This window comes from Desmodus rotundus, chromosome 1, assembly GCF_022682495.2.
Source record: "Desmodus rotundus isolate HL8 chromosome 1, HLdesRot8A.1, whole genome shotgun sequence".
Lineage (NCBI taxonomy): Eukaryota > Metazoa > Chordata > Mammalia > Chiroptera > Phyllostomidae > Desmodus > Desmodus rotundus.
In genome coordinates this window covers 53,185,644-53,213,608 of record NC_071387.1, presented here as the reverse complement: position 1 = coordinate 53,213,608, position 27,965 = coordinate 53,185,644, and the positions used below count along the sequence as shown (strand labels likewise).

The window sequence follows — 27,965 nt, the reverse complement described above, 5'->3', positions numbered from 1 at the left end:
CTAGGTCATTGGTCAAAAAAAATTACTACCATATAAATTAATCAAACATTTTATTGTAGAGTATATCTTTATATCAAAAGCACAAAAGAGTTTTATTCTGAAAACCAGTAAGATTGTGATGTTACGTAAGTATGATTCAGTAAGTCCAGTCCAGTCATTGCATGGGTACTAAGTGCCTTATCACCTCAGTTAGTTAGAACAAGGTGCAAATGAGGCCATGGTTACAAGTCAGATCATCATATGGGTTCCTTAGCAATATTTGGTTTTTCAAGTTGAGATAGGTATACCTAATCTCAGTCATCTTCCAAATGTTTGCTACTGGTCTCACTGGGACTGGACCAAAGGCTACACCCAACATAAATCAAAGCCCATGTTCTAGTAAGTCCGAAGATTAATCCTCAAATAGTAAGGATAGCATAATTAACTCCTTCATCTAATTCCAAATAAAGTGAAACATCAAATATCCTGGCATATTTGAGGTGAATTACATAGGAAGTAGTAAAGCTCAAAAGCATTCTATGGTAACTGAACTATAGAGAGAAATGACAAACACAGTGAAAGCCATCATTACCAATACAGAATACCACATTCTTACAAGTAGTTGGCAGCTGAGGCAGTTAGCTCTACAAGAGTCCTCCTGCCTTTTATAAAAGTCCTCGGGCTGCATCAGAGTGAAACAAACAATAAACCTAATTTTTAAAATCAGATCATTTTTCCTGTTTGTTCTTACAGGCCATGAGTATCCTTTTAAAACTTGCTCCCTGAGAGATCCCACACTATGTCAAGAAATTAAGAGTGAGCTTGAAGTTGGTCTTAATAAAAAAAAAAATCTATAATAGCTTTATCACTTTTTAAATCACTGTATCCCTTACTGTTAAAAAGTCAACAGGGTAAAATCAATTTCTAAGGAATACACTTTTGAGAATACTTAAGGGTTTAATTTAGTGTCTATATAAATTTGATATTATAGTCAAGGATTTATTTAACTGATGGTGCCGAAAATACAAATGCAATATTATTTTAAGGGGAAAACTTTAAAAATTGGTATCAGCCAGCTTATTTAGTAAAGTAGATTATCAACTACTGATTTATTGCTTTTAATATGATAAAACACCAGATTTGACAGCTAAATTAGCACTAGGATACAAGGACATTTTTGTCTTTAATTATTTTTATAGAGTAGGGCATGTACATATCCATATAAAAAGACTGTAGCAGATGCCTCCTAGAATCAACCAGTTCTTGTAAACATTGCATTTGTGCAGATTTTCATACTTTGATTCCAAAATTGAGAATAATAAGATTAAAGGCAAATTTAGTAGCAAAAAAAACAAAGTTCAGTTTGACTTCTTGTAACTTATGGTACCACTCCTCTCTTCAGAAAAAAACAAAAAACAAAAAAAATCTAGCAGCACATAAAAAAAATTTTACAAAACATTTCAGTACTCTTTTTTCCCCCTCCCATCAAAAACCGAACAAAAATAAAGTGCAGCACCCATAAAAGTGTCAAGAAAATAGCCAAGTTCTTCCTTTCTTGTAACAAAATAGTACTTGGCCTCAGCAGTCTTAACCAAATTATACAGTGTCCATCATTTTGGGTTCATCATCTTCTTTATGTACCACTGAATTTAAACTGCAGAGAGCTGTATTGACAGAATGCTGAAGATAATCTGGATTCTGAAAAAAAAAAGTACAGGAAGAAACAATGGGTGATAACTAGGTTTATGCTAGTATACGCAACTACATAATCAGTCTCACATTCTCTTTTTCTCTGCAGTATAGGAGAGTAGGAAAGAAAATGGAGTTTAAAGTCAGACTTGGGTTGGAACCTAAGATAAAGAGACAGAAAAATAGATTATGACCACTTAATCCAAAGAGATGTGATAAAGACAGAAAGATGTATGTAAAAATTAAAAATGCAATAAACACTACCGTTTTTCTCCTTTAAAAAATACTGTGTATTGCCCTGGCCGGGAAGCTCAGTTGGTTAGAGTGTCAACCCCATTCGAGGTTCAATCCCCGGTCAGGGCACATACAAAAATCAACCAATGAATGCATCAGTAAGTGGAACAACAAATCAGTGTTTCTCTCTCTCTCAAGGCAATCAGTTAAAAACATGCAAAAAAATACTGTGTAATTTTAATTATTTAATCATGCAAGGCTACATCTTCCATGTGATTGCATGTAGCTATTGATAATTTAAAATACAAACGTGGCTTTAAGTCAGAGATGTGTATTATTATCTAATTACAACAGTAAATACTAAATATGCAACACAAATAAGAAATTATAGCTATCTCCAGTTTATTTTGGTTTCTAAAAGGTTAAAACAAACTCAACTGAGAAATCCTTAATCTTCTGAGAGGTACTCTAATCCAATTGTTAAAAATTGGGAAGCACATTTTAATTTTTATTTACTTTTTAAACAGAAGAAGAACTCATAAATGTTCTATTTGTCCATTTCTAAAACTATGAACAGAAAATTTTATACAATAAATGTAAAAATAGCCCTGGCTGGTGTGGCTAGTGGATTGAGCGCTGGCCTATGAACCGAAGGGTCACTGGTTCCATCCTGGTTGGGGCACCTGCCTGGGTTACAGGCCAGGTCCCAGGTCAGGGGCATGCAAGAGGCAACCAGCTGATATTTCTCTTGTGCACTGATGTTCTTCTCCCTCCCTCCCCCCCTCTGTGGAAATAAATAAATAAAATCTTTAAATAAAAAAATACACGCAAAAATAAAACCATTATTTGTTAAAGAAACTTGAAGAAGAACATAAGCCCTTAACTTCAGGCCAAGAATTCAATTTTCTCTACTCAAGCTGTTCTGATAATCTGCTAGCTACTTAGCGTTTTATTAGTGTATCACCTAGTATCATTTAATTTATTTAATAAACACCAGTGAGGGAAACAGTCCAACCAAAGGATAGATGTCTCAAACCTCCCCATGCCATAGGAAGGCACTGTTTTCAAAAGATCCGCTAAATAAAAGTATAATACTTTGTGATTCTCTTACTTTAAAAGTAAAAAAAGCTAGCCAGAAGTCGGACTGTTCCCAGTCAGGTCTTTATGAAGGAAGTGGCAGGAACAACTGACTGAGGTCTGGTACACTAAAACCACATTGGACCTCAGTTCAAACCCTGCCTCTACCACTTAGTATAATGAAAACCTCAAAGTGAAAATAATTTATCACAATTTAATTAAAAGCTAGTACATAGGATAAACCTAAGGTAAACATTACTTATGTCTTTATTAAGAGGCCTTGGTTTAGTTTTCTCAAAACTAAGGATAATGATATTTGGCTTATTTCTCAAGATTGTTGTCAATTAAAAAGAAAATTAGAAGCTGAAGTGTTACCCAAACTTAAGTTTTATAAATTATTAATACTCTCATCACATTATCCCACTCTTCAAAGAAGCTAAGACCAAGTCCAAAGGCCTTCAGACAGAAGCTCTTATGAAGACCAGGCTCCAGTTTTCCATGATGGAGGCTGAGCATGAGAGCTGGCAAAGGAGATTCTCCAGAACTCATCTAACCCATCTTCCTAAGAACTGTAAGACTTCATCATGAAGAGACTTAAAAAAATTAAAAGGAATTAATGTACCTAACCATATCTATACTTCAATTCCACCGATGATATTTTCATCTAGTAACATTCTCGACACATTTCTTGTCCCAGTTCTCGACCAGGCCTTCCTAAGAGCACAGGACTGCCTTGTCTTATTTCTTATATACGACTCAACAACAGTCTATGGCATAGATGAATGAGCAGTGACGTAGGATAGCAATCCAGGATTAGAATATTAGCTCCATCATTTATTTTATTGACTCCAGGCAAATTACTTACCCTCCATGAGCCTCAGTTTATAATATGGATGAAAATGAATCACAGGGTTTTTGAGAAGATTAAATGGTACAACATATAAGTGATTTGCAACCTATAAACTGATGTAATAAAAATGGGATGTTATTTATTACCATCCCATATGGGATGTTACCATTATTACCATAATGGTAAGTTTTTCTTCCAGATCTCCTCTCAGCTGACACCTTAGTCCCTCAGGTTGCCTCTCATCTTGTATTTCCCTCAACCAGTTGACAGTCCTGTGCATCTCGCCAAAAGCTTATCCAACCCTTCTCTCCCTCAGGAAGAGTAGACCAAGATGCTCTGCTTCCATGAGGGTTGGTCTGTTAGATGAATTAAATCTAAACCACCCTGGTAATATCAGCAATTCAAAACTGTCAAAATTGTATAATCCCAGGACCTCCACCAAAATGACTTGCAAGGGACGCCCGCGGCAGATCTCAGTTGCTATCTTATATGAACATGGACTTACTTCTCTCAAACCAGAAGGAACTTTTTGGTAATATAATATCTCATGATATTTTAACAGGTATCTTTCCCTCTTATGATAAAGATATCCTTCAAAGATACCCTTCAAAAATAGTTTTCCTTTACCTTCATTATACGACATTGTAATTTTAGGATTATATATTGGATTTGACAGTGACTTCGTCATAAAATTCCCTTGGAGAGACTAGTTCCCTGTGGGTTATTTCTCAAAGAACTGAAGAGAAATTCATCACTGTATTTATAAAAAGCAGTAAGAGATAACCTACAAGACAAATCAAAAGGGAATATCACTTACATGTCTAACTGTGGGGTAGCATGACTGACTATTTAAAAATCAGACCTTGATTATTTCCATTCTTCAGAGTAACATTTTTGGCTGACTTAAATACGATCAACTGCTTTCCTTAAACTGGCCCTTTGGCTTACAATACATGTAACAACTGAAATGGTGTAATTATAGAGACATAAGGTCAAGATACAGAAAATGTCAATTCTTCATGAGATTTAAAAATAAACACAGGGCTCTTCTCCCATTGTCTTCTGAATGAGACTTCCCTTTTCACTGTGTAGGTAACAGACTAAGATAAAGCTGCTCTTAAAATCTTGAGAACTGGAAATGAAAGATTACTGGGCTCAATGAAAATGCTACTAAAATCAAAATGGGAAGCAACTTTCTAATGATCACTTAAAAATTTAACCCTAAGTAGTAGTAGACCAGTAGTCTAACCTCTTCGTTTTGACATAAAATTCCTTCATGTTAGTGACATGGTTTTATCTTACTCTAAAGCAGACTTCAAAGAGGCTCAAATAGCTGGCCAGTATTACCAGAAAGAACAGCTCAACATAAACTGTATTAATGTGGACTAAAAATGTTACATATGGTAGGCAACACCAACAATTAGCAATACTAAATAAACTCATGCAACACATCACCTTGGTTGCCAACTGTACGTACACTTTGGAGCTAATTCACTTTAATGAAATCTTAAAACAGTATAGATCTATTCTGAATGAGAAGTTCTTTGGAGCCATCTTGAGAGTTTATGATTCAGATGATCAATAAGTAACACTTGCCTTTAAGAATGCTTAGGCACAACTCATCTCCTATATTTAAAAGAGTGGAATTTGGTTTCTCTCTAAATAACTAAGAGATGGAAGAGATTTATTGCCAAAACATGGCATGAAATGAAACTTGGAGTTATGTTCTGAGGCAAGAACATTTATAATGGCCACACTTACAGTACACATAAGAAGAAAGAGTAGTAGTCCAAAAGAACAAAAATGTGAACTCCACATTTATAAACAAACGTTTGCTTTTCCAACTTACCTGTGGTAGGGACTCTAATAAACCTATAGATCCAACACCAGAATGAGGAACATGATTCTGAACTGCCATAGGTTGAAAACTTGGTGATTGAGAATAATTTCTGACTCTTGACTTGAAAGCTTCAAGTTCATTTTTGAATGCTTCAAAATAACCTTCTTCCTCTGCCTAGAAAACACCAAACACAAAGAATGTGTTTTTGAAGATTTCCAAACTACACAGTAAATTCTAACAAGCATATATCAGGTCTGAAATAGAGTAAGTTAAGATGAAAGGAATGGTTTAAATGTAGAAACCACCAAGGAGTATTAGTGATTGGTTTGTTCCATTTCCCTCTGCTTCAGCAAAATAAAACAAATAAACAATCATTCTTTAAACATACAAATATGTAACAAAAGAAAGTAGGCCCTTTGTTTTTTTTGTATTTATCTGAGTTCTTGATAGGATCCAAAACAGTCCTCATTTACCCTCTCGCATTCTCCTCTTCTCCTCCCATTGCCAAGAAACAACCAAGGGATATTCTTAAAACCTTTCAATTCTCTACCAGTTAATGAGGGGGCACCATTACCTGTTTCTAGTGGTTCTGATTCTATACTCCCTATCTGTAAAAGCCATGAAAACAAAATAAAACTCAACACTCAATATATCTTATGAAGATTTCTTAGTGTTTCTGTTAAGAAAGTACCTTCTTTTCAACATGAAGGAAAGGAAAAAGTATGATGAGTTATGTTGAGGTATGGGAACTCCCTCTGATGATGGGTAATATAAACACAATTTCCAATAAAGAACACCCTATTGGCAGCAGCCTCCATTATTTCCTTTGCAGATAAAGAATGACAATGCAGATCCTACACTAACATAACATAGGCTTTAAGTTCAAGTGGTAGAAAGAAAAGATTTTATCAAAGTCCATTTCTTATTATCTCTGGGTCCATTTGTCTGAAATGCTGTTTTTTCTTTAATGGTGTTTAGGTTGTATAACTAGATTAAAAGCTGTGCATTAGTCATTAGCATAAATACCTATACAAATATAATGTAATGTTCTATGGTACCATTCTTTCTACAAATTTAGAAATATTTCCTCAATTATTTTGTAACAGTTCACTTTGGTCAATATATAGTACTTATGTGGACACGGTTACATAATAAACCATTGAAGGAATCAGGCGGTACAACTGCTGGTCTTACTGCATGCCTAAAGCCGAAAGATTCAGATCTCAGAGACTTGACTGATTTCTGTTTTTATTAAGTAACCTAAGGGTCATTTGCTTAATTCCTCTATGTTACCTTCTTCACTTGTAAAATAGGATAATTCTCATAAAATGTTATGAGATTTAATGAGTTAATCCATGAAAAGCGCTTATAATAGTACCTAGCACAAAGTAAGTGTCCATGAAAGCTATTTTTTAATTTAAAAAAATCATTATTCTGTGCCCTGGCTGGGTATAGCTCAGTTGGTTACAGCACTGTCCTGCTATGTCAAAGTTGCAGATTTGATCTCTGGTCAGGGCACATACAAGAAACAATAAACTAAAAAATTTTTTAAATTTATTATTATGAACAAAATGTTAAGATCTAATGACTTCAGTGCAATTTTGCCAAAGTAAATTTCAAAGAATATATACATAGTGTGTAATATATACATGTTCACTATTATATTAAGAACTAGTTCAAACAGAGCCATTAATGTAAGATGAAAAAGAAAGTATGTTTTTTGCATGCCTGTGTGTTAAGTGAAATTTTCAAAAGTCATTAGAAACCTAGCTAAAATGCCAACTCAATCATTTACTCATTAAAACTGTATTATTTTGGAAAAATTTCCTATTTAGGCTACACTATAAAAGGATTTAGAGCATTTAGGGTAGGAGTAGTACCACCCTGATATACACATTTTTTAAATTTAAAATACAACACTGTCTTCTATTTATAAAAGGAAGTATATTCATTGAAAAAGAAAAGAGAAATCATTTATAATTCTGCCACCCAAGTAAAATCAAAGGCAAACTTTTGGCATATTTCCTTCTAACTTCTAATTATGTATATTAAATTATTATATATATGCAAGAGCATGTATATGTATAGTTGACTGGACAAAACCCCACTATATATCCACACATACTAGGAAACAGCTCATAAGTATATTTAATACTTTAGATATCAGTTCCGGAGAGGCATTCCCTCTCTCTCTGACCTTACTATTACTGTGACTTTTGTCTCTGTTATTCTTTTGCCTCTTTAGTTTTACTGCTTATACATGAGTATCTTAACAACATATTGTTTAGTTCTACTTGTTTTTGAACTTTAAAAAATAAAGTATTTGAAAATGGTACTGGAGCCCTCACAGGTGTGGGTGGCTCTGTGGATTGAGTGCCTGCCTGTGAACCCAAGGGTTGCTGGTTTGATTCTCTGTCAGGGCACATGCCTGGGTTGTGGGCCAGGCCCCCATTTGGGGGCACGCAAGAGGCAGCCAATTGACGATTCTCTCTCACATCAATGTTTCTCTCCCTCTCTTTCTCCCTTCCCTTCTCTCTAAAAAAATAAATATTTTTCACAAAGTGGTGCTGGATATATCATTCTGTAGCTTGTCTTTTTTTTTCCCCACTCTCTTATCTTTTATTCATGCTGATGCTGCTTCATTCTGTTAATAGACATTCGGGTGGTTCCCAGACTTTTTGCTGTTATAAACAATTCTGCTACAAACATTATGGTATCTAGTGCACATATATAAGAATTTCTCTAAGGCAATAATTTTCAAACTTTATGGTCTTAGGATTTCTTTATACTCTTGAAAATTACTCAGGAACCTAAAGAGCTCCCATTTATGTGGGCTAATTCTATTAATATTTATTGTGTTAGAAATTAAAACTGAAGAGTTTAAAAAATATTAACAAGCCCTGGCTGGTGTGGCTCAGTGGATTGAGCGCTGGCCTGTGAACCAAAAGGTCAATGGTTTGATTCCTGGTCAGGGCACACGCCTGGGTTGCAGGCCAGGTCCCCAGTTGAAGGGGTGGGCGAAAACTGATTGATATATTTCTCGCACATTGATGTTTCTCTTCCTCTTTCTCCCTCCCTTTCCCTCTCTCTAAAAAGTAAATAAATAAAATCTTTTAAAAAATTAACTAAAACATAACAATAATAAAAGTATTACATATTAACATTTATATTTTTATTAAAAAAAAACTATTTCCAACCAAATTTAGTGAGAAGACTAGCTTAACAGAAGACAGAGTCACACATCTGCTTCTGTATCAATCATGATAATGAAAATGGCAAATAACTTCTTAGCATTAGTATTATGAAAAAGTTGTGATTCATGGTCTCTTAAAAGGGTCTTACGACTCTTGAGTGTCCCTGGACCACATGCTGAAAAATCTATTTTCTAGGATATATACTTAGGAGAATTTCTTAGTACTTGTTCAACTTTACAAGGAAATGTTCCAAAGGGGTTGTACCAATTTATGCTCCCACAGGCAATGAATGTGGATTCCTACTGCTCTACTTCTGGTACAACTTGCTAATTTACTAATCCAGTGAGTATGAAATGGTACTTAATCTTTCTAGACATTTCTAGTTTTCCGTAACGTGGCCAACATCATCTTGTATATATAAATACATTATCACTTTTGACTTTATAGCAACGTATTATCTCAAATTAGAAATTCTTCAAAATATAATTTTAATGGCTGCATAATATTCTTACATACCAGTTTGTCTGTTTTTTAGCCATTCATCCTTATTGAATTTTTTGTTTCCTATTTTTCATTACAAAAGTCTGATGTCTCATTAAGCTTTAAGTTTAAACATGGACTTACCTATTTCATTCAACAATGTATCCTCAGCATCTTAAACAGCTGTGCTTTTGCATTAATGGTTAATTAATATTTACTGAATAAACGACGGAACACTAGTTTTCCTGAATACAGACATTTATTTGAACGGGTCTCAATTTCACATACATGGTAGATAGTCTCTTATATTGATCCCTTACATCTAAATTAGCATGAAATCAGCAATATAATTTTTCTTTCCACTACAAAATCTACAGAAATTTAACCTGTGGCATCCTGGTTGAATGGCTTCCTTTGATGTGTATGGACCAAAGAGGTTAAGGCCTAACCTTCCCATTTAATAACACCGAATAGCTACTTACTTTGGCTTTCTGGAAAAATAAACGAAAACACCCTCTTGGATCCACATTACAGTTTTTGGCCATTTCCATAATAAACTGCATGACAACAGCTTGATGTGCTATTTGTTCCATTAGAGCTCCTTTCTGAAAGTAAATAGATTAAAATTATAACAAATACCTCTGGAGACACTTTAAAAAGCTTATAGTATTTGGGAACATGAGAGATGGGGGCACAGGGAAGGCATATTAGAAAAAAAGTTCCATGTGCTAACTAAAATAACAAAAAAATATTCCCACAGAAAACTCAAGTAGATCTGAAAACAAAATTGTAATCCCATTTAATGACCTCCTGCTTTCATTTAATGTAAAAAAAAAAAAAAAAGTGTATCAGAAAATGGAGGTTCCCAGAAATTCAAGGTTCACACGATACCTGTTCAGCTTCTAGATGAAAACACCATAAAATAAGATATTTGGCAGTTTCTTCACATACAAGGTATGGATGGTCAGACAAAAATCTCTGACTATCATCCCATCGACTCAACATACCTGTAAAAAAAAGAATTAAAGCATGAACATCAAGTACTTTCTTCTTGTAAGTGAAGAAATGGTATTTTAAAATGATTCTCTTTAGAGATGATTCATATTACCACAGCAATATGTTATTGTAAAAAAGCAAATGAAGAGGGATAAAATTCTTTTTAAGCAAAATGCACTATATTTAAATAGCTTCCAAAATTCACAGAAAGTTTTATTTCAGATAATTAGGCTTAAGTAGAGTGACTGGTTTAAAGCCAAAACTCCTGCATCTGGAGAATGCCTGAAGTACAAGGCAAATTGAGATAGCTGGGTATCTTAGTGAATACAAATTATTTTTTAAAATATTTTATTTATTTATTTTTAGAGAGAGAGGGAGGGAGAAAGAGAGGAAGAGAAACATTCATGTTTGCGAGAGATACATTGATCAGGTTGCCTCTTCCACATCCCCAACCAGGGTCCCGGCCGACAACCCAGGTATGTACTCTGATTGGGAACTGAACCAGCGACCTTTCGGCTCACGGGCTGTTACTCAAACCACTGAGCAACACCAGCCAGGGGAATACAGATTTTAAGAGACTAAAAATTATTTAGTCATAGAACACAATATTTTCTGTTAGAAAGATGCAAAAGACAACAAAATCTTGAGAAACTACACTTAGCAAACAAAGATTTAGAAGGTTCAGAAAAGTTAATTCTAATTTATTAAAATATGTCTAAGATGATATGGCAAAATGTTGATAGCATGGGAAACCAACCCAGTCAGTGTTATAAAAACAATATACTTTAACCATTTTAATCACATTAACCATTTAGTCATGGTAACTGTTTATATACACTGAAAACAAAATCTTTTAAAAATTAGTTAAGCCCTGACTAGTGTGGCTCTGGGTTGGGCATCATCCCACAACCCAAAAGCTTGCTGGTTCAATTCCCAGTCAGGGCATATCATTTTTATCCAAATTAGTAAAAAACTTAGTAAAAAAGTCAGTAACATCCAAGTGATCATGGAACCAGCAAGTGTTGAGCTTTTATTTAACTTTGTCCAGTCAGCCTTACACTTGAATAAATTAAGTATAACACTGTTGGCTTTAGGGACTTTAGACTCAGCCAAGCAAGCCTGGATGTTACTGAACCATCATGAAAATTTTATAAGGCCATCTCAATAGTTTGGCAGTAAATCTTTCCTCCAGACACAAAACGAACTTCTATACATTAAAGTTCCACATCAGAACACAAGACAGAACAAAGTTGAGGACGTATGTCTTACTAAGAAATACATCTTTAACACATGGGAATCAATTAAAAATAAATGATTAACTTTTTCCCCTCATTTAAAAAAAAAAAAAAGGGAAAAGCATTTTAGCATTTCCTTGTGAAGAGTTTTACAAGCTTTATAAAGTTATTTCCCCCAACACTTTGAAAACAGTGATTAGGTCATTTTAAATTCTGAGAAGCAGAATGATTATTGAAGTTACTTGAAACTACTTCTCAGGTTATAATTAAAGAGCTTAATAACTTCTGAGGGTCAGAAGGATTACGAAAAGCATAATCCTTATTTCTTATACTTGAAGACAGAGTAAGTCTTATAAAGCAGTTTTGCCTTAGCTTTGTGACACTTCTGAAGAGGCAATGTTTTCAACTCTATCTACTATCCATAGAGAGAGAATTGCTTCTCCTGCTTGCTTCTCCATGGCAGCATCAGGAATCAATAAGGCACCAAAATCTTACCCATTTTGGTTTCTTTTGTAGGAAATATAATATGAAAGGGTTAGTGACACTTGTAGGGGCAATGAGGAAGAGTCTCATTAAATGCTAAATTTTAACTATTTGTTACCTGAGACAAAAGTAACATGAGGTTGATGTTTACCTAAGGAATACTTGCTATGATTTGACTTAAAAAATGCATACTAAATTAGCCCTGGCTGGGTGGCTCAGTGGGTTGGAGCCTCATCCCATGCACCAAAAGGTTGAGGGTTCAATCTCTAGTCAGGGCACATACCTAGGTTGTAGGTTTGATCCCTGGTCGGTACAAGACACAACTGAACAATGTTTCTCTCTCCCTCCTTCCCTTCCTCTCTCTCTAAAATCAAAAATATCCTTGGGTGAGGATTAAAAAAAAAGTATACCAAATTATTATCAAATTGAGAAGTTAGGTTACAGGTATTCCATACAAACCTTTGTAAGAAGAGTGTGGAATTTTATGAACAAATATATCAATGGAATCAATAACTTAGTGGAACTGAACATACCTGAAAGTGCTAATGTTATTTTGGAACTTGTAAACAAACTTACAAACAAATGGAGAGTAACACAATCTAGCATGATGGCTGAGCAAACAGAATCTAAGGTTAATCTGCCTAGGTTCAAATACTGGCCATTTACTACAACTTGGACAAGTTCCTTTACACTTCTATACCTCCATTTTCTTATATGTACAATAGGATTAAAAGTACTAACTCACAGGATTTTCATGAGGATTAAATGAGTCAATACACATACAACATTTAACACCGCATCTGAGAGTAAATATTTTATAAATGTTAGGTATTGTGCACACAACATAAACAATTCATTCACTCATTCAAATATTAAGTTAATCTTCTGTTTAAGGATAATATAGTCATTTAAAATAGCCAATAAATTTCTCCGAATGCTGAAATACCTCACTTTGATAAATTAAAAATAATTAATTTATCCTGTAAGTTTTCCTGGTGAACATCTAAATCCCAATGCATCCATCAGCTTTCAATATTCCACCTGATTCCTAAAAGGGTCCCCAAATACACAACCTTGATGACTTCCCTTTCCTTTATTTGTATTATACTTAAAATAAAAATGATAGATTTTAATCCTTCAAATTATACTCATCTTAATTTCTTTGTGCTAAAAATCTCCCAACTGGGTTGTGAATTTCTTAATGAGAGATATGTGACCTTTTTTAATATACTTCTTAGGCCCCAAATTTCCTTTATTCCCAATCACCTACCACCAGATAATTATTTCTACCTATATGCCTGCACATAAACTCATCTTTTTTGAAACCAAACCCATTCCTCTTTCCCTGACATCTACAGTGCTTCCTAGGCTCCATGACATAATCAAGGATTCTAGAAATTCCACTGACATTTCCATTCCTTCCACATCAAACTGATCAATAAATCTTGTAGTTATATTATTATAACCTGTTAAGATGATGAATCATATTAATCAGTTTCCTAATGTTAAGCCATCCTTGAATTCTTAGTATAAACTCTTCTAAATGTTTCTTTTTCAGATTAAAAGTGTGTTTATTGTGAATTGGAAATACCCAGGAAATAAAAAATCATCTGCAATTGTACAGGAGATAACTGATGTCAATATTTATATGTATTCCTTCCTGGGTTTATTCTTTTAATTTTTTAAAAAAGATTTTATTTATTTAATTTTATAGAGAAGGGAAAGGAGGGAGAGTGAGAGGGAGAGAAACATAAATTGTTGCAAGAGATACATCAATTGGTCGCCTCTTGCATGCCCCTAAATGGAGACCTGGCCTGCAACCCAGGTATATGCCCTGACTGGGAATTGAACCAGTGACCTTTTGGTTGGTAGGTTGGCACTTAATCCACTGAACCACACCAGCCAGAGCTGGGCTTATTTGTAAATGACTTAAAAAAAAAAGTAAAGTCATATCCTCCATATTAATTTTCTACTCATTTCACTTTACATTCTATTCAAAAGTACTCTATATTAAATATTTTTCAAAAATAAGACACTGACGTGTTTGAAAAGCAATGTATAAGTGATTATATTGAAGAAACTGTGAATATTCACCTTCAGTATAACTGGAAAAGATACCATCATAGTGTTCATGTGTATGTTTACAGCTTCTGATAAAATTCTCAGTGACAACATCCTACACAGATTCAAAAATTGTTGAATCACAGCTAAGTTCGGCAGAAGGTGAACAGGTAAAGTGCCATGAAAAACTGTGATAGATCATCAAAAAGCAGCTCTAATGATCATAAAGACAGTAATGTCAAAGATGTATGTGATTTTGAATAAAACTTTTATGACATTTAAAAGAAAAACTCTTTCTAAATTGGTATTTTATATTTCTAAAACATGAATTAAATAAATTAATAAGTAAAATACAAATGTAGGGGAAAATGTCAAGATTTCAATGCTTCACAATAATTCATGATATGGTTATACCATTTATCATTAGATGGCAAATTCTATCAAGCTATAATGGTTAAAAGAAATATAAGAGTCAACAAGTACTACTAGCAATTTAGGAAAAAAACTTTTTAAGATCTTTTTATTTTTAGAGAGAGGGGAAGGGAAGAAGAAAGAGAGAGAGAGAAACATCAATGTGTGGTTGCCTCTTGCACACCCCATACCGGGGACCCGGCCTGCAATCCAGGCTTGTGCCCTGACTGGGAATCGAACCTGCAAACCTTTGGTTTGCAGTCCAGTGCTCAATCCACTGAGCCACACCAGCCAAGGCCAAGTTAGAAAAAATTTTAAAGATTGTAAGCACACGTGAGACCAGACCAGAACTGGTGTGGAAGCCTCTGTAGTCTTTATAGCCTCACATGTACCAGGCCCATGTCTTCCAAGAGTCTGGAAAGCAATGCAAGTTGGAAAACCTCCATCTAGAAGATTTAATCACAGCTATTATTCCAGATGTTTATTTCAAAGAAGTGTATTAGACTTCTGGCCAAGATGGAGGTGTAGGTGGACACATTGTGCCTCCTCGCACAACCAAAAAAAGGACAACAAAAAATTTAAAAATATAAAACAACCAGAAATGACAGAAAATTGAACTGTATGGAAGTCTGACAACCAAGAAGCTGAAGAAGAAATATTCATCCAGACCAGTAGAAGGGGCGGAGACAGGCAACCAGGCAGGGAGCACTTGTGGCAAGGCAGCAGCTGGCGGACTGGGAGGTCCCACATTCATGTGCAGACAAACTGGGAGGAACAACTGGGGAGCAAGACAAACGGCACAACCCAGGGTTCCAGCACAGGGAAGTAAAGCCTCAAACCTCGTGATTGAAAACACCTGTGGGGGGCTGAGGCAGCAGCAGGAGAAACTCCTAGCCTCACAGGAGAGTCCACTGGAGAGACCTACAGGGTCCTAGATGTAAACAAACCCACCCACCCAGGAATTGGCACCAGAAGGGCCCAATTTGATTGTGGGTAGTGGGGGAAGTGACTGAAAACCAATAGGGAGCGGAGCAAGCAGCACTGTTCCCTCTCGGACCCCTCCCCCACATACAGCGTCGTAACACAGCCACGTGGGTTGCCCCACGGTGACAAATACCTAAGGCTCCCTCCCTAACTACCTAAGGCTCCCTCCCTAACTACGTAAGAGGCATGCAGAGATAAAACATATTATGTACTTGAAATCAAAAAAATATGCCTTGTATCTTACTTAACTCCTAACCGTCCCCAGCTGCATTTTCACTCCAGCATTATCACACTGCTTATAAATCTTGGAATACAGCATGCTGTGTCCCACCTCTGCTTTTGCACATGCTGTTGCTTTGCCTTCTTTGTCTGCATGGAAAACTCCTATGTGTTCCTCATAACCCAGTTCCAATGTTACTTCCCCCGGGAAGCCTTCACTTATATTAATCCCTATGTCATCACTTCTTCCCTATAGAGAAAAGTATTTTTCAGTTCTCTCTATAAATATTTCTATGACTACATTTATGTGAGTAACAGTAGAAGGATCTGCATGAATTATATAGCATCATACCCAAAACGTGGGGGGAAAAGTGAATGCTATTCCTATAACCATATGATAACCAGATATCAAGGAAGCAAAATGGAAAAAAGACAAAGCAAAAACTAGTTGGGAAATGAAAAGAGGTTGTAAAGACTGTATGTTAGAGAGTATTATTATGTAATAACAGATTACATTTGCTGCTCTTCACAATTTGGTTTACTTTGTCAGTACTTTTCTGTTATGACCACCCCCCCAGAAAGTGTCTGAAACAAGAGTTGTACAACTGTTCCAGAAGTAGTTTGTCACTTACCTTCTTTATGGTTTCCATTTTATAAGTCCACTTTTTTGTACACATATTTATGATATCAAATGTTACAGAAGGCAGAAATTCAAAAGTTGGCTTACCAAAATGTCTGATTTTTTGCTCATATTTCTGCATAAATGATTCTGATTTATCTTCATCTTCTGCTTCTTTTCCTTTATCTTGATTAATAAAACTCTAAAAACAAATTTAATTTAAAATCAGATTTTATATTCTAACTCTTTTTTCTTAAACACTGAATGTGTAGCAATGCTTCCTACAGACACTATAAAAAAAGGTGGTATAGCATTATACTGTTATTATATCATTAAATTCACCTGTTAAACTCTATTAAACTATCAAAGTTAATTAAACTGAAGTTTAATTAGTTTTATTTAAAATGACAAATGTGTGGAAAATTATAGAATTACTTTAGAAATTTTACAGAAAAACAAATGAATTAATCTTTTTGCTAAAAACATTGCCTTTTTATGTTATTCATTTGCATAAAGTATTTGCAACTCTAGACCAGCAACTTTCAACCTTTTTCATCTCATGGCACACATAAACTAATTACTAAAATTCTGCAGCACACCAAAAAATACATTATGTTTTTTGCCACTCTGACCAAAAATAAATAAATAAGGTATAATTTTGATAGATTTACAATAATAACAATGTAATTACCCACCCTTTTTGCTCCAAAGTGACTTTTTAAAAAATCAAGTGCCTATAGTATATCCTGCTGGGTAGCTCAGCTGGTTACAGCACAGTCCCGATATGCCAAGGTTGTGGGTTTGATCCCCAGTCAGGGCACATGCAAGAATCAACCGATAAATGCATAAATAAGTGGAACAACAAAATTGATGTTTCTCTCCCTCTCTACCCCCTTCCTCTATCTCTCTCTAAAAATTAATACATAAAAATAAAATAAAATAAAAAATAAAGTTTAAAAAAAAAATCAGGTGTCTATACTTGTATATAAGGATTTCTGGTATCAAGAATTAATCAATCAGAAGCAACCTTATGATGTGCCCAGTAAGATGCAACACTATGATATGACCTATATATTTATGGTTCAAGAAGGGGCATTCACATCAAATAGCTATTGTTGTTTTGGTTGTCATTTTTAAATTTCACACTAAGGGAAAAGAGGTCATTGCTTTGACTAAATAGGTATTGCATGTTTTAAAACTTCTTGCAACACACCAGTTGAAAATCTCTGCTCTAGACTAATCTTTGGTGATCTTGTTGGATATAAACTCAAAAATTCAAAGCATATAGAGAATCAAGTATATTTACTATAAATCTTTGATGAGCATAAACCTAAAATAGACCTGTGTTGTAAAGTTTTCTTAGGAGAAGCCAAACAGTTTGATTCTGAAATCAAGTACAAATTTCTACTAAGGAAGTGCTTATTTTTGATTAAACAAGTCAAAACAGACCAAGATGAAGTCTGTATTTGGCCAGAAAAAAATGGCAGAACAATTTCTCAGAAAATTCTGTGGTCACATTTAAACCGTGAGATCATCACTGCCAAAAATGAAAATTGCAAACTAGCTCTCTCTCAGTGTACAATAAAAAAAGCACACAAGTTTATATATTTCAAGATAAAAGTGTTTTTTTTAAATATATTCTGCTATCTAGACCAGCACAGTCCAGTAGAAATATAATGCAAGTCACAAATATAATTTAAAGTTTTCTATTAGCCACATTAAAAAGCATAAAGAAATACATAAATTGGTAACATTAATTTAACCCAACATATCATTTTAACATGTGAGCAATACAAAAAAATTATTAGTGAGATACTTCATTTTTTTTGGGTACTAAGACATCGGAATCTGGTGTGTATTTTACACTTACGGCACATCTCGATTTGGACTAGCAACATTTCAAGGGCTCAAAAGCACGTGTGGCTAGTGGCTATCCAGTTGGACAGTGCAGATCTAGACTAGTCCTCTCAAGCTCAAGCTCTCAGACAAAATCAATGTACGATTTTGAGCAAATGACTAGAACACAGATAGTCTTAATTAATGTGCAGTATAAATGTAGGCCTTGTTAGACCCAAAGTTTAAAAAAACAATTAAAAACAGACAAATGAAAATACATTCTTTGTGACCACTGTGTTAACAGACATTAATTTTATAACAAAGACACATTGTTTCAACCGTTCTCTTTGGAAAAAGAAAATTATTTTGAATAGTTTAGGGTATAAATGCATATCAAAAATAAAATAAAACTTAAGACATAGCCCTTGGAACAATATATACTGAAACAGTGAAACATTCAGATAAAAGAGATCCTGTTGTGAGGGAGGAAAAATATATAAATATAAATTGGTAAAGCACAGAAAAGTGTAGAAAGATATGACTCACTGTTAACAGTGGTTATCTCTGGGAAATGGAACTGGTAATGAAGGAAGGCCTTCAGTTTTGTTTTACATATTTATTTGTCTTGTTTTTACAATAAGCATGCTGTACTCTTATAATGTTTTGTTAATTAAATAATAAAGTACTGATAAGGCCAGTGGTTATCATTTACCTATGTGTATTATTTATTGCTGTACCAGAACTAAAACTGGTCTACAGTTAAGAAATTAAGAGTTCTTAAAAAGGTGGGTTGAGAGAGAATACCAGAACAGAAACAAGTAGCAATAGATTGAGATAGATTGAGAACTCTGCAGAATAGTAATGGTTAAAGATAAAGTGAATGTGTCCTGGCTGGTGTAGCTCAGTGTAGCTCAGTGGATTGAGTGTGGGCCTGCGAACCAAAGGGTCACCAGTTCAATTCCCAGTCAGGGCACATGCCTGGGTTGCAGGCCAGGTCCCCAGAAGGGGACACATGACAGGCAACCACACATTGATGTTTCTCTCCCTCTCTTTCTCCTTCCCTTGAATGTGGGACAAGAATGAGCAGTCTATCCCCAAAGCTAGAAAAGTTTAGTACAAACAGAGTACTACTTTACACATTTGAAATTCATTGCCTGTATCTACTTCAGATATAAAAGTCAAAGAATAAGGCCTAGAGAATCCAGTAAGAAACTTTGCATAAGTACTATACTGGTTCTTTCACTAATAAGGCTTGTAATACGAAGTCTAGACTACGATGTTAGGTTTACTAAATACATACCGGTAAATAACAGTGAAAGACTTTATTTAGTAAACCCAATACATTAGTGTTAAAAAAACTTAACAGCAAGCTGATAACACAGCAGCATTAGAAAGTGTTTGTAAAATCTTAGCTTTACCGTGTGACAGGTCCCATGCTACTTACTTTTAAGATACCAACTTAGTCAGTCTTCATACTCGCCCTATAAAGTTGAGGAAACTGAGGCCTAAAGATGTTAAGGGACTTGTTCAAGGTCACAACCAGCACGTGACAAAGCTGAGTTTTGAGGCAGTCTGATTCCAGAGCCCACATTTATATTCAGTGTGCTATGCTGCAGCCATGTGTTTGTATTAAGAACTCCCTACATTAGACGCTATTGGGGATACAGGTTTCTGTAACAAGCACTCTTCATAAACTGTCAAAAATGAATTCTGTTTACAGGATTCTGTTGTTTTGCTACAAAATATGCACAACAGTTTGTACAAACACTTTGGCTTTTTCTCTTTTCTTTATTGTGCAAAAAAAGGTCATACCTTATTAAAAACATCCTTGCTAATGGCATCCACGTTCCACAGACACATTCTCTCTCTTTGTACTAGAGCCTCTTCTTTCTGCCGCCATTCCTCTTCACGCTGCTTCAGTTCTGATACTGCTGTTTGTGCTTTGGCTTGTTCTTGATCCAAGGACTCAGAGTTATGCAGTGCTAAACTACCAAGTTTCTGCTGAGCTTCAGCGAGATTCCATTTGCACGCCACAGAGCTCTTCACAAACTCTTTCTGCTTTTGGCAAGCCATTTCAATTCCATCACTATACATCTAGATGAGAAATAGTATTTGTGAGAAATGAAGACGGCATTGGGTATGTTTGTGCGGTACAGTTCAATTTCTTTCAGTCAAGGATTACTGTACAATGTCTTTGGTGCATAGGTATGCCACCTTCTGTGTATGAAGTTACATTTTATTTTATAGGCCTTGTTTCATCAACTAGACTCAAAATTCTTTGTTAATCTGTGTCCCTCCCCCAACAACTAACAGTAACATAAAGCCTGGAAACTAACACAGTGTCCTGCATATGGCTGATGTTCAACAAGCATTTGATTTGTAGTCTGTATAATCAGAAATAAGAGAATTAGAAAACAAAAGCTTAAAATCTAGTTCATCACCTTATCACTCAACATGCTGAAAACCAGACATTTAGAATTTTGCTCTGCAAGTTATTCACTGCAAGGCTTTTATTTAAAAGTAATAATTAATTTCTTGATTTCTATTTTCTTTCTGTATTATTCCAATCCTTGGCGATCTGATAAGTTGTGCTCTCCACAAACCAAATATGATAATTTCACTCATTCTTAGTGTCTTGGGATAAAGAACAAACTGTGACATGGCACTCTGTCTTATGATCTCACTCCGTATTATCTCTCTGGACTCAGTTTCAGTTACTTGTCTACGTGTTTGCTCATCTTTCCATCTGCCCCTTCCACGTGGCACCCACTCCCCTCACCACACTCCTATCTCCATTCCAGACTCTGGCATCACATTCCTAAATTATCTCTTGTCCCTTACGTCTCCGTCCAAGTTGTGCGTACTTCTATAGTGGTGTTTTCACACAATGTTGTGCTTATCTGTTCACTCAACTCTCAGCTTGTTTACAGCTAGAATTCAAGAAATCTTAGATGAATAAATGATTCTCCAGGTCACAGAACAGGATAGTGGTGGTAAAGAATTCTGACGCAAGTAGCATGCCAGGCCCCTACTTCTTAGATGAGTCTTCAGGCAAACTTAGATTTCTACTGGGGCAAATGTGAACATTGTTGTTTTTCAGATGTTTTAGTTAATCATTTAGCAGGTTGGAGCCCAGGCACCACATGGTTATAACTAAGTGCTTATTTTTATTTTGTGCTATCTTAAAATAGTATCAAGACTAAATGTAGATTAGCTATGTTTTAAGAAGTGGCCAGAAAGAGGAGAAAAATTAAGCAATAAAATTTATAGTGTAACAAAAGACTAAGATATACTAAGAAAGAAGATATGTACAAATGGATCTTGCATTTTCAAATTATGGGGCATTTTCAAGTCATTTCTTTCTTTTTTTTTTTTTAAATAAAATTTCAATAAGATTTTATTTGAGCCAAAGTGATGACATATGGTGGGGAGCAAGAACTAAATGCTTTTTTTACAAGTCATTTTTAATAACTTAAATCTTATCTCCAAATTCTAAAGATGATTTATGTTTAAATTCTTCTCTACAGACTACAAAGACATTTGGCCATTTGACCAAACTATGCAACATGTACTGAGATGATTCAAATATAAAGCCATACTTTATCTGAAAATACTGAGATTTTAAAGGGACACTAAATGTAATTTTAATTAACATAAATCTGGAAAAGAAACTGTTAATGTTAAGATATACTTATGTAACTTTATCTCTAAATTTACATCAACTGGATCTAAGAATTATATATCACATGACATTAAGAAGTCCAGATTCCCCATACTCAGTACAATTAAACCAAAGCTATTTTGATAAACATTATAAACTATTTGCAAATCAAATTACATTTATTCCTCCCAATATTCCAACACAATACTTAAGTCCTAAAGCCAGTAAGACAAACAAGTAGGTTATGAACATATGAACTAATTTAGGATTAGTAATCACTTTACAAATTTTAACACCATTCAAATGTAGTTTCAGCCAAATTGAGTTTTACATTACATCACAGAATGGACATTGCGGTAGGTGGGGGAAAAAACACTAAGAATCTGAGGAGGGTTCTAGTTTTAATTTTGCCACTCACTACCCACATGGTCTCAGGGAAAGCACTTTTAATGAAGGAGATAAGCCTATTCACTTCTAAAATCCCTTAAGCTAAATAAGCTTATAATTCCAAGTGTATGAGTAAAACTTAATATAGAAATATTTCAAAAATTGAGTTTCTCCTAGGTTACTCTTGTGATTCAACCACAACGCACTCTCCATATGCCTTCAAAATTGATGATGGCAGCTGCTGTTCATTTTGTTCCTCTAACACATTATGTGGTTATATAACACACTTTGTAGACAAAGATGACACCAGTGATCCATAATTAGTGGGTGAGTACTGACCTATCAACTCACTCTGTCCTCCTAAAAAGTGGCTTGCACCTCCCCAGTGACTGCCTGGCCGAGGTACAGTCTGTTATGAAACAGCATTTTTCTTTTGTGTGAAGTCAATCCTGTGAGCTGGGCACTGGATCAGTGACCCTACACTTATTGATAAACAATTTAAATTGCTCATTCATTAACAGCTTGCACGATGAGGGTAGAGAAAAACTGTATTAATTCGGTTAAGCTCTTAGGGACCCTATCTTGTATGAAACCTAGAAAGCAGACACAGATAATCCTGAAATATACTTTCAAAACACATTCAGGTTAGGAGAAAAACCAGGAAAAGGTGATGGGTATGGAAGCACTCTCTTAAGACAGGATCCAGAAAAATCCTAAATGGTACATCGCATTCAGATAACTTTCAGAGGAAGGAATGCTGGCGTGAAAACCTCGAGCAGCACCAGGAATCTCAGGAAGAAGTCTGAAGGAAAAGGCAAACGTGCACATACATGTTTTTACTGGAGAATTGTGAAGCAAAACTAAAAACTACTATAAGGGGTAAAATGGTGACGCGAATGGGAGAGATTTATGCCAGTGTCAGAAGCGAGATTTAAAGAATTTGCTCAGATGTCAAGCCAGTCAAACTGGATCAGAAACATTTAAAGGTCAGGAGCTCAGTGAATTGTTGAAATACCACCATTTACTGTTTCTAGTGACCAACTATTCAGACGTATAAGTCTTCAATACAATAAAATGCTCGGATAAAACAACGCACATGAAGACAAAGGGTCAATGTTACAGCACAAGCGGCCCCCAATCTGGGTGCTGTCAGGACGGGATGGGGGGAGCAACGTCTTCCAAAGGTGAAGGAGCCAAGGTGAAAAGGCGTACACAGAAGTGCAGATTAGAAATGTATGGCCAGCACCTCTCTAAAGCCCTTAGATTCTAGGGCTTAGAAGATGTTACAATAGCGGTGGGATGGCATCAGGCTCTTGGACCCCGCTGCTGAGGTGGGGGCGTAGAACAGGGCACAGAAGAGGGAGAGACTGGGGACTCTGGAAGCCTGATGGATGGCATCTCCCCTCCCGCCAGTAGAAAGAGGACACCCCCACCCCCACCTCTCACCTGGGCACCGCTGCCGGGCAGTTGCGGGCAGCGGGGAGAACTGGGAGACATGTCCAAGTCACTCTCTTCCTCGTCCTCAGCCTCTGCCCGAGGGACGCTCCAAGGTCCTGGAGGTGGCCACGGCTGCTCCATGTCCCGCTGCCCCAAACCCTACAACCACCACTGCCAACGGACTTGGCGTGAGCGAAACCTGCTGCGCTGCCAGCCGCCGCAGCCGGCCGGGGCTGTTACCCAGAATCCCTCTGCTAGCTGCGACGTCTGCGCACGGCCCACGTGAGGACTGGCACTGGCACCGGCGAACGCGGCGGAAAAAGACAAATGCGACTTGGACGTCACTTCCGGCTTGGAGGGCTGGGCTGTGGGAGGTGCATTGTGCCGCTTGCGTGTAGTGGCTGAGACTGGAACCCTCTATTTTTAAAACTCGGTCCTTTGAAGACGTCGAGCTTTGCCGATTTACCCCTAATGGTGCTGCAGGTCCTGTAGTAGTAAATACTTGTTACCTAGTGTTCCCTGTGCTGTAAACAGTACTGGATCCCAGGTGGTCCTCAGACAAGAATCATCCACTTCTTTAAAAATTGCAACTCATTGTTATGCATTGATTTGAAAACCAGTATTTCTTCAGCGGGGTAGGGATAGAATTTTGAAGAGCAGAGCCAATTTTTCTCTCATTTCCAGTTACAAGCAACGAGTTCTTAGCTAAGAGTAAGAAGAGAAGGATAAGTATTGGACCAAGCACTGTTTTAAAAAATTAAGACGAAAAAAAAAAATAAGACGCATACCATATGATCTCACCTTTAACTGGAACCTAATCACCAAAACAAACAATCAAGCAAAATATAACCTAAGACATTAAAGTTAAGAAAAAACGGACAGTGACCAGAGGGGAGGGGGGATAAATTCAGACCAGTACCAGTAGTAGTGGACCTTCAGGGAAGTCTTTCTGTATTTCCGTGCTATTTTGTTTAATCCTACATATTGTTCTCTCTATAGACCCAACATGTCCAAGGTCACACATATTAAGGGGGAAACTAAGATTCGCTTAGGGAGTTTGATCTCAAAATGTGCACCTTTAGCAATCAAGTATTTCTGCCCTACTCATAATTAGAGACTCATAAAAATGAGATGTCATTTTATCAATCTATTAGATCAAACTTTTGAGGTTATTTAACACAGTGTTGACAAGATGTAAGAAAATACTATTAGAGAGAATATCACTGTGTAACCTTTTGGGGAGGGGCAATTCGACAATATCAGAAGATGAAGTGCTTTGATTCAGCTGTTTCACTACCAGGGTATTATCCAGCGCTTATTTTGCACCAACATGCAATTACTTATTGACAAAGATGTTTACTGTAGCAACGTTTTTTTTGTGGCAAGAAGAAAAGCTAAAATAATCTTAAGTGCCCATCTATAGAGTATATTAAATTGTGGTCTGTTAATACAATGGGATATTATCAGTCATTTTTTAAAAAATATTTTTTATTGATTGTGCTATAAGAGTTGTCCCATATTTTCTCCCCTTTATTCCCGTCTGCCCTGCACTCCCCCTCCCACCAGCATCCACCCACCCCTTAGTTCCTGTCCATGGGCGTACATATAAGTTCTTTGACTTCTCCATTTCCCATACTATTCTTAACCTCCCCCTGTCTATTTTGTACCTACCATTTATGGTTCTTATTCCCTGTACCTTTTCCTCCATTCTCCCCTCATCCCTCCCCACTGATAACCCTCCATGTGCTCTCTGTTTCTGTGATTCTGTTCCTGTTCTAGTTTGCTTAGTTTTAGTTTTGGGTTTTTTTTAGGTTCAGTGGTTGATAGTTGTGAGTTTTTTGTCATTTTACTTCTCATAAAATGATCATCTTCTTTTTCATAGATAAGTCCCTTTAGCATTTCATATAATAAGGGCTTGGTAATGATGAACTCCTTTAAGTTGACCTTACCTGGGAAGCATTTTATCTGCCCTTCCATTCTGAATGATAGCTTTGCTGGATAGGGTAATCTTGGAGGTAGGTCCTTGCCTTTCATGACTTGGAATACTTCTTTCCAGCCCCTTCTTGCCTGTAAGGTTTCTTTTGAGAAATCAGCTGACAGTCTTATGGGCATTCCTTTGTAGATAACTATCTCCTTTCCTCTTGCTGCTTTTAAGATTCCTTATCTTTAATCTTGGGTAATGTAATTATGATGTGCCTTGGTGTGTGCTTCCTTGGGACTCTGAGCTTCCTGGACTTCCTGGAGGTCTTATTTCCTTTGCCAGATTGGGGAAATTCTCCTTCATTATGTTTTCAAGTAAGTTTTCAATTTCTTGCTCTTCCTCTTCTCCTTCTGGCACCTCTATTATTCGGATGTTGGAACATTTAAAGTTGTCCTGAAGGTTCCTAAGCCTCTCCTCATTTTTTTTTTTTTTAATTCCTGTTTCTTCATTCTGTTCTGGTCGAATGTTTCTTTCTTTATTCTGGTCCACACCATTGATTTGAGTCTTGGTTTCCTTCCCTTCATTTTTGGTTCCCTGTACATTTTCCTTTATTTCACTTTGCCTAGCCTTTACTTTTTCCTCTATTTTGCGACCATTTCTATGAGCACCTGATTACCACCGTTTTGAACTGTGCATCTGATAGGTTGGCTCTCTCTTCATGGCTTAGTTGTATTGTTGTATTTTTTCTGGAGCTTTGATCTGTTCTTTCATTTGGGCCACATTTAAAAAATTTCAACGTGCCTGTTAAGTTGTAAGGGGCAGGGCCTTAGGTTTTTGTCAGGGCAGAGCAGCTCACGTTGTTGCTTTGCTGCATTGTGGTGCTGTATATGGGGGAGGGGTCCGAAAGTGAACAGTGATGCTAACTTGGCTCTCGTCTGGCTTTCAGTCACTTCCCTCGCCTCCCACAAACAACTTGGGCTCTTCTACTGCTGATTCCTGGTTGTGTGGGCTTGTGTATATTTAGGACCCTGTAGGTCTCTCCAATGAACTCTCCTGTGATGCTGGGAATTTCTCCCACCACAGGTTTTTACAGCCAGAGGTTTTGAGGCTTTATTTCCTCACACTGGAACCCTGGGTTGTGCAGTCTGTCTTGCTCCCCAGTTGTTCCTCCTGGTTTATTTGCATATGAATATAGGACCATCCAGTCTGCCAACCAACACCTAGCCCACTTGTCCTTCAGTCGCTGCCTTGCTGCATGTCCTCTCCACTCAGCTGCCTTTCTCCACCCCTCCTACCAGTCTGGATGAATGTTTCTTCTTTAACTCCTTAGTTGTCAGACTTCCATACAGTTCGATTTTCTGGCAGTTCTGTTGCTTTTGTTTTTAAATTTGTTGGTGTCCTTCTTTTGGTTGTACAAGGAGGCAAAGTGTATCTACCTACTTCTCCACCTTGGCTGGACAGTCTTTAAAAAAGAGTAAAATAGATGTAAATATGCTGTCATAGAAATATCTCCAAAATGTGTTGAGTTTAAAAAAAAAAGCAAGTTGCAAAATTAGTTATGTGTTTGCATATCTATAGGACGTCTATATCTACGGAGAACGATCCCGTTTGTGTAAAAACTGTGTGTGTGTGCACGTGCATGTGTACAGAAACATCCTGGAGCATAAACAAGAATTGTTAATGATTACCCCTGGTGGGGAAGGCAAGGAGGAAAGTTGCTGAGCATCTTTACCTGCCATTCTTAGCTTTCCTGTGTTATGCTGTTTGAGTATTTTCCAATGAGTGTCTATTATATCTTGATAATTAATTACAAATAAAAGTTGAGAAGCACTGTGTCTAAACCCTTTAGTTCCGGAGTGAAAACCAAAGGAGAAAATATTCCAGCAGCTAAAGCACAAAGGGGGAGGAGGCAAAATAGCTTTATTCACTTGCAGCTTTCATTTAAAGTAATAGAAGTTATTTCAAATGAAATTACTTTGAAAATGTTTCTCAGAAGCTTCCAGTGATTTCCCTGTGTATATCATTCGCCAGAAATAATTAAGATTCATTCCCTGAAACTAGATGCATTACCAGCAAAGCACAACTTGGGTCCCATTTAGCAAAGAAGAAGAGCTTGTGGGTGTTAGGTACTCAATCACATTGTCTGCCATAACTGTTTACATTCCTGAGATCTGGTGCCAGCCTAATTCTTGAGAGTCATCTCTTAACCTCCTCCACCCCTCCCCTGGTCTCTCTTGGTATGCTCAGTGGCCTCCTTTCAGTTCCTCAAACATAACCAATTTTTTTCTGACCCATGTCCTTTACATTTGTTGTTCCCTTTGCCTGGTTGTCTTTTTTGTTCTTTAAAAGACATGTGAGTGGTCATGCTTTCC

At 36.4% G+C, this 27,965-nt stretch overlaps 1 protein-coding gene across 1 annotated transcript; it reads right to left on the bottom strand.

The window, feature by feature from the left end:
- Nucleotides 1-33: 33 nt before the first annotated feature.
- On the bottom strand, nucleotides 34-23,991 carry CDC37L1 (cell division cycle 37 like 1, HSP90 cochaperone). The gene is made up of 7 exons (XM_024554996.3): nucleotides 23,682-23,991; nucleotides 20,000-20,281; nucleotides 16,460-16,553; nucleotides 10,235-10,350; nucleotides 9,826-9,948; nucleotides 5,679-5,843; nucleotides 34-1,677 (listed from the first exon to the last, which is right to left on the bottom strand). Exons 1-7 carry the CDS (start codon nucleotides 23,811-23,813, stop codon nucleotides 1,576-1,578), a joined length of 1,014 nt encoding a protein of 337 aa, XP_024410764.1. The 5' UTR covers nucleotides 23,814-23,991; the 3' UTR covers nucleotides 34-1,575.
- Nucleotides 23,992-27,965: the final 3,974 nt, after the last annotated feature.

What these genes read in the sequence shown, in the direction of transcription:
- CDC37L1 (XM_024554996.3), bottom strand. Translation starts at nt 23,813, where the DNA reads ATGGAGCAGCCGTGGCCACCTCCAGGACCTTGGAGCGTCCCTCGGGCA. An exon ending in TGCCCGGCAGCGGTGCCCAG is followed by an intron (nt 20,282 to 23,681) that starts GTGAGAGGTGGG and finishes TTTCTCATCTAG; the next exon opens with ATGTATAGTGATGGAATTGA. An exon ending in TTCATCTAGAAGCTGAACAG is followed by an intron (nt 9,949 to 10,234) that starts GTATCGTGTGAA and finishes ATTTACTTTCAG; the next exon opens with AAAGGAGCTCTAATGGAACA.